Source organism: Monopterus albus, unplaced genomic scaffold, assembly GCF_001952655.1.
Source record: "Monopterus albus unplaced genomic scaffold, M_albus_1.0 scaffold209.1, whole genome shotgun sequence".
Lineage (NCBI taxonomy): Eukaryota > Metazoa > Chordata > Actinopteri > Synbranchiformes > Synbranchidae > Monopterus > Monopterus albus.
The window spans coordinates 1,312,919-1,320,354 of record NW_018128089.1 but is presented as its reverse complement, the minus strand read 5'-3'; the positions used below and the strand labels follow the sequence as shown (position 1 = coordinate 1,320,354).

At 44.4% G+C, this 7,436-nt stretch overlaps 1 protein-coding gene across 2 annotated transcripts in view; it reads left to right on the top strand.

The window, feature by feature from the left end:
• The window catches only part of LOC109970867 (immunoglobulin superfamily DCC subclass member 3-like), a 16,856-nt gene extending 9,420 nt beyond the window's left edge, over positions 1–7,436 (top strand). The window contains exons 8-15 of one of the 2 annotated variants that reach the window (XR_002276462.1): positions 3,569–3,734; positions 3,814–4,064; positions 4,164–4,328; positions 5,025–5,213; positions 5,514–5,621; positions 5,693–5,810; positions 6,054–6,156; positions 6,739–6,808. Coding sequence is in view for 1 of the 2 variants with exons in the window: in XM_020618719.1 (XP_020474375.1) it covers positions 3,569–3,734; positions 3,814–4,064; positions 4,164–4,328; positions 5,025–5,213; positions 5,514–5,621; positions 5,693–5,810; positions 6,198–6,297; positions 6,739–6,819 (1,178 nt within the window). In the remaining variant the exon portion in view is untranslated. Of the gene's footprint in view, positions 1–3,568; positions 3,735–3,813; positions 4,065–4,163; positions 4,329–5,024; positions 5,214–5,513; positions 5,622–5,692; positions 5,811–6,053; positions 6,157–6,197; positions 6,298–6,738 lie in introns of both variants that reach the window. The other variant, XM_020618719.1, reaches the window with a different exon arrangement.

Sequence of the window (7,436 nt, the reverse complement as noted above, 5' to 3'; positions counted from 1 at the left end):
CGGAGGAGGAGCTGGAGGAAGTGTCTGGAGAGAGGGAAGTCTGGGCATCTTAGACTTAGCTTAGACTGCTGCCCCCGCGACCCGGTCCCGGATAAGCGGAGGAAAATGGATGGATGGATGGAACTCGTGTTCCACTGTTTCAGCAGTATTTATGGAATTTATCACCAAATTCCACAGTCAATATGAAATCAATACAGTATGCTGATCAGATTCAGTGATCAGTCAGTGTTTCATGTAGTTTTCATCATTTCACCTTGTGAAGTTGTTTTCTGTAGGAGTCACTGTTTGATGAACTTGTGTCAAGTGTTCAACACACACAAGTGTCACCCGTTGGTGTTTTTGAGTGTGTGTCAATGTCAACGTCAGGTTCAGTTCAGTTTGTGTTGCTGTCATCAGACTCTTGACCCCCGACGCCTGTGTAAACCGCATCAGGGTGTGTGTCTGTGGGGGTGGGTGTGGGGGTAGAAAGGCACCCAGCTTCAGATCGACGGAACAAAGTGGGCGCAGCTGTGGTGAAAACACTGATGAAAATCGTTTATTCACTGGGCACTGGTTTCCTCAGTGAGTCGTGGTTTAGAGAAAATGCAGAAGAATTTAATGTAAACATTGTCATCACCAACATGTAAACCTGGTCACAAAGGTAAACACCATGTAAATGCTTTAGGTGCATTTGTTTTGCCTCATGGCCGCTCCTGCTGCAGCTCAGACAGAGGAGGTGAGGGGGTTGGGGGAGGTCAGAGGTCAGAGGTCAGACAGGCTCATTGTGCGTGTGTGTGTTTCCCATGCAGACCTCATTAGAATATTGATTAGCATGTGAAGAGTCCCACTTCACAATGAGGACTTGATTCTAAAATTCTGTCTGTCACAGTCTGAAACTTCACCCTGACAGAAGACACACAGATAATAAGTATAATAAAAATAATTATGATTATTCTACAGGTCTTGAACAAAAGAATAATAATAAAACATTTGGAATGAAAAAGGAAAGACTGCAGTAATTTTAAAGAAAATGCTCTTTATTCCACAGTTAAATTGTTTCCAGAACCTTGAGTAACCTGGTGCTAACAACTGGAAACTGGTGTATTTCCACCTAATTTACTGCAAACAGTCACATGATTAGTGAGTAATGTTGAATATTTATTTATTTATACAGTTCTATATTATCAAATAATTTTTAATAATTAGTTAATTGCAGTTGGCAACTGCACAATGCTATTAGAAGGTGAACTGGTTTGTTGGAGTGAATACTAACACAGGGTGGTTTCTGATGCAGTATAAAAAGAAGCAGAAATATGGCTAGTTGTCTGGTGAGCTGTCTGAAATGTTTGAGTTATTATAAGTGTTTGGCCAGAACAGCAGCTGTAATGTTTTCTAGTGCTAGTGAGTGTTTGGCAGCAGTTAGCCTGAGTAAATGAAGGGTTGCGCTGAGGGTGTGGGTCCAGGTAAAGAAGGGGGTGGTTCTGGGACAATGGAACGCACTGTTGAGCCTTTTCAGTGTCGTAGGCCCAACTCAGTGAAACACCAGTTAGTGAGAGGACACCGACCTGATGACCCTGTAGACTTGCCTTCACTCCTACACCCACAGAGAACTTGTTTTGGTTATAATACAGCTACAGACTCACTGGAATCGTCTTCTTCTGTTAGACAGGTCTGGTAGAATAGTGGCAGTGGTTGGACAACAGAGCGGACCTGGCTCTCGGAGGTGACTGCTGTTACAAGGCAGCTGGACCAGCCACTGCTTAACCTGAGCAAATACAATGCTGATGCTATGTGTCAAGCCACATATCTGCTCTTTGCTTGGGTGAGGATAGGGTTCAGGGATGCTTTGTGTTAATGGTAGGTTAGGTCTGCAAAATGGTTTTGCTTATTGTTGGGCTCTAAAGATGTATGAAGACATGGCCTGACACCCTCCTCTCTGGGGCCAAATAATGGGTAAACATCATTTAACTCGTGTACTGAGCTTCCATCGTAACGCTCTCCCAGTCTTTGGCACATTTAATTGTGTATTATTGACATTATTGAAACTTCATCATAATATTTACATTGTGGCTGAATAGAAGAGCTACTCTGGCTTAAACTTGAATGTTAACAAAACCCAAATTAATTCCAGGGCATATACAAAATTACATACAGTATCAAAGATCAAGATAAAATTTTTTACTGTCAATTCACTATATGTACAGGACATTTTTTCGACAGAAAAATCGAAATACTGTTAAAATACTGAATACACATACCATTTAAGAAACTAAATTAGAATAAATGTAGAATGAACATAGAATAAATAGAATACGAAACTAAATTAAAGTAATTAGGATAAAAATAAACGGTACAACCTAATAGGCTATGAAGAAACTCAAAACCATACAGTGAAATGACAACGACGACGTACTTGCCATGAGGTATCTGAATACTTCATCCTCTGCTGCCGGAACATTTTCACACGATAAATAACAAACCAGAAAACTGATTAAAGCGTGAACTGATCAGCTGTTTGCGATGGAGAGTTTGTTTTCAGCCAATCAGGAGCCAGAGTTTGTCTGTGTGCATGCGTGCGCATGTGTCGTCTCTCTGCACAAATCACTTTTATTTCCCTGTTAATGAAACACACTCACCCCCTCCTCTTATATTGATAAATGGCTTCTATTCACGCCTCCCCCCTTTTGACCTCTGACCTCTCTTTAGGGTTGGAACTGGGGCTTCAGGACGTGACATGCGTATATGTGGTGTCTCTGTTACCATGGAGACAGACCGGGTGGAGGCGAGACAGCACCTGTCTGTCTGATGGCGGGGGATGGGGGGGTCAGAGGTCAAAGTGGAGTTCAAACAGACGAGTTTTCACATGCAGATTTATTCTAATAAAGTTTGAATTTTGTTCCGCTGTCAGCACCGTGAACACAACTCACATCACTAAACTTAAATGGTGACATTTGTCACCATGGTACAGCTACTACTACACTATTACTACTAATGCTGCTGCTTCTGCAGCAGCTGCCAGTACACACTGAACTGCAGGTCACAGATCAATAGCTGAGAAGTCGCTACTGTCTACTACTACTAATACTACTTCAAAGAGTACAACAACAAATCCTAATACAAGCAAAGGGTAGAGAGTAGTTATGAAGAAGTATATTGAGAAACGAGCATCAGAAAATAAAATGCAGTAAGAAAGTCACTTTCGGGTTTTCCCGTTTAAGGGTCGCCACAGCGAATCGTCACACTGACGATTCACATGTTGACATTTGGAACGTGTTTTATGCTGGATGCGCTTCCTGACGCAACCCTGATTTGCTCTCGCTGCTGCGCCTTAACCACTAGTCTACCAGGGATGGCCAGAAAATAAAATGCAGTAAATAAAAAAAATAAATAAGAGACTTGGTGACTTTTAACAGTTTCATTGAAAAACTTGTTAAAATATTTCTGATTACTAGTATCTTATTTTGTCAACTTGTAAGTTTTTCATATCGGCATGTTTGATCACAGTGACAGTAAAACAATAATGACCAAGTTAAGCCATTATTTTCATGAATGCTTGAAACATGGACTCTCTACCCGTGTTTGTGTGCAGCTCCTCCAGAGTTCGTGCAGTGGCCTCAGTCTGTCTCCAGACCAGCAGGGGGCAGCACAGTCTTCAGCTGCACAGCATCTGGCGTGCCTGAACCGCACCTTATCTGGCTGAAGAATGGCAAACTGCTGACACCCAGCGGCAACGTCAAGCTCACTAACGGGAACACGTAAGGACCTGAGCACATTTTCCTTCATGATGTTGTTCACAGTCTGAAATAACTATCTGCTCTCCATGCTCCCCCACAGGACGCTGGCCATCACTCGAATCACCCCCGAGGACGAGGCCATCTATCAGTGCATCGCTGAGAACAGTGCTGGTACCAACCAGGCTAGCGCTCGCCTCGCCATCAGCCAGGGGCCCGAGCTACCTGAGGCCCCCTTGGGCCTCCAGGCTGCGGCCCTCAGCTCCAGTAGCCTGCAGCTGAGCTGGCAGGAGCCACCGGAGCACGTGAGCCAGCAGATCATTGGATATGTGCTGCACATCAGACGCCTCGGGGGTAAGGGTCAAATTAACCCAGAGACTACACCACAGTGTATAAAAATGGTTGTTTATGATTAGTTGCAGAGCTCTAACCTGTGACCTCTGACCTCTTCAGAGCCAGACAGCGCAGAGCTGCAGGAGGCTATCGGTAAAACAACCTTTAGACATGAGGTCAACAACCTGGAAGCAGCCACTACCTACTCCATCTACCTGAAGGCTTATTCCGCTCTGGGGGCCAGCCAGCAGTCCGACACCATCACGACCACCACGCTGGGCGGAGGTCCGTGCTCTCTGATGCTCTCACACTGTACAGTAACAGTGCTTCTGCTGTTAGATACGTCACCAGCTCCATGCCGTGAACAGCCGCGCATTTGAAAAGACTTCACTCAGGTTTAGCTGAAAGTTTGAGACACCTTGTTCAGGTTTTAAAAGTCGTCTGTCCACATTTTAATTAACAGAGCAAAATAAAAAGTAAAAACACATTTTTCAGGTTGTAGAGACAATGTCAGTAAAAGACATTTGTCTAGAAAAGTAAACCGTGAAGACACGTCTGTAAAATTTGGATTTCGTTGGAAAACACCTTAAACTTTGACCTTTCAGGTTACTGAATACATGTGTGGGGGAGAAGCAGTTTAAATTTGCTGTAAGGTTGTCAAGAAGGTGGCGTTTTCATACTTAAATGTGGTTGTAAAGTGAAAGGACAGTTTCCAGTCACTGGAAAAGACGAGGCTGAAAATCAAAACTGAAAAAATGTTAAAAAGACAAAAACTCACCTGTCCACATTTAACACACACACATTTTTAGGTCCTTGACACAGACGGGTGTAAAACAAACATTTACGTTTACACTGGTTGAAAATCAAAGGTGAAAAGGCGTTTGTGTCAAAATCATACCAACGGATTCTAAATAAAAAGCTTTTGTGACATATTTCTTAAATATTTCTCTACCATCTTTCCACCATCTGTCCATCCCACAGTTCCCAGTTCTCCCAGTTTCTTCACTAAAGTCCTGAACCAGACTACCATGCAGGTATACTGGGAGCTGCCCAGTAAGCCGGGGCAGCTGGAGGGCTTCAAACTGGAGTACCGCGGGGTTACAAACCCAGACATCCAGGGGCAGGACACCTTCCCAGGACACATCAACACCCACACCATCTCCCACCTGGGTCAGTTTTTTCTGGTTCTAGTCTGTGAGGTACATCCCCACCCTGTCGAGATGCAGCAGATTTTACTGGCTGACTGCTGAGTCTGACATCGTCCTGTTGAAAGACATTTCAGGTTTTGTCCACAGGAAATCCTAATACTGTGTGTCATCAGTAAAAATTTTGATTAATTTATCAGTCACCAGCTCTTCCTGTGGACTGCAGAGGTGGAGGCTGCTGTACAAACAGATAATAAATGATATATGATAAACGTATAACATATAAATAAAAGTATAACAGATGTGTTTGTGTCTCCTCCTGCAGAGCCGGCGGCCGTGTATGAGATCCAGCTGGTGGCGTTTAACGGAAACGGAGACAGTCCATCCAACCGCCGCCTTGTGTCTCTGACTGAGGGACAAAACACTGCAGCAAGTAAGACCTCTGACCTTTGACCTCTGGCCTCTGACCTTTGGCCTTTGATTTAATGGTTTTGTGTCCCTCAGCTGGGCCGAGCTGTAACTGTGACCAGTCTGAAGGGTCGATGCTGCTCGTTGTCCTCCACAGTGGCCTCGCCTGTATCCTCTGTTGCCTGCTCTTCATCCTGCTGGGATACAGACGCAGGTGAGAGCATCATCATCATTATGAGAACCTTCATCATTATCCTCACCATTATCATTCATCATCATCATTATGACAGCCTTCATCATTATCCTCACCATCATCATTCTTTGCTGCCTGCTCTTCATCCTACTGTGAAACGGGTGCAGGTGAGACCATATTCATCATCATCATTATGACAGCCTTCATCATTATCCTCACCATCATCATTCTTTGCTGCCTGCTCTTCATCCTACTGTGAAACAGGTGCAGGTGAGACCATATTCATCATCATCATTATGACAACCTTCATCATTATCCTCACCATCATCATCTTTTGCTGCTTGCTCTTCATCCTGCTGTGAAACAGGTGAGACCTTCATCATCATCATCAACCTGTTGTCTGTTCAGTTTGTTCTGCAGGAAGGTGGAAAGCTGGGAGGCTCCGCCCACCCTTAATGGTGTTAGGTGTCCTAAAGGTTACACACCTGAGACCATCGAACTCAGCCAGGTAACACACACACACACCTTAATTCTAAGACCTGTTTGTTATGACCAGATAAAATGCCCTCACTTCATGCCCTCAATCTGTAAAAGTGGTCATCACAAACCCGGACATACAGGGGCACACACTGCAGCATTAATTGTAAAGAAGGTTAAAGTGACATGGGTGATTCTTCACATCCCTTCATCCATTATGACCCAGAAGTTGATTCCACTAGTCCTGGTGCCCATGGCATCACACAGTTACCATGACTACAGCTCCTTCATAACTCCTCTGTCTCCTCTTCATCTGCTTCCTCCAGTAAACACGTGTTAATAAGCTGCTGCTCATTTCAGATGTTTACACAGGTGTAAAGTCATGTGATCAGTGTTTCTACAATATACATTTTACAACGGAGGCCCACCGTTATAAATTATTTATCAGTGTTTCTGTCTGATCCACCCACAGCGATGTGACTCCACCCCTGCCCCAGTGATGGTCATGGTTGAACCGACTCTACCTGTCCAGCCTGGCACAGGCACTAGATAAAACACCATAGCTACAACTACCTTCCTTGTCTTCTTCCTTCTTCCTCCTCCTCCTCCTCCTGGACTCCAGCCTCCTCTCCTCCTTATTGCCTTACAGCCACAGCAGCCTTTAGGAATGACTAAGATTAGAGTTTATAAGAGATTTTTGTCTCAGGAGCATCCAGAGAGCATCTGATACCACAGGGGACCAAAAACTGCACACCGTCTCAGAAACCTTCATGGCACCACCGTTCAGATAACCACCTGCTTTCGACCTTTGAGACAAATGTAGGTCACTTGAGTCCCGTTGTTCCTGTGTGGTATCAGATGCTGACATACCGTTCTGATGCATCCTGTTGAAACCAAAATCTCTTTTTCAGTTAGTGGTCATTTTGAATTTGTCACTGTCGGTGCCAAATTTCTTGAGACGATGAGGCCTTCCACCGGTCTGACCAGAGACCGGGCCTCAGAGGATCCAGCGTTGGATCACTGTGCTCCCACCTGAGCAGGTGGTTCACCTATTGTTAGACGGTCCTCTAAGGGCCACAGCCAAAGGGACTTATTATTTCTCTGGTCAGCAGGTGACTGTAGAGGATGTTAACTCTCCTCTGCACTGCTTTAGCTTTTTAATGGTTGTTT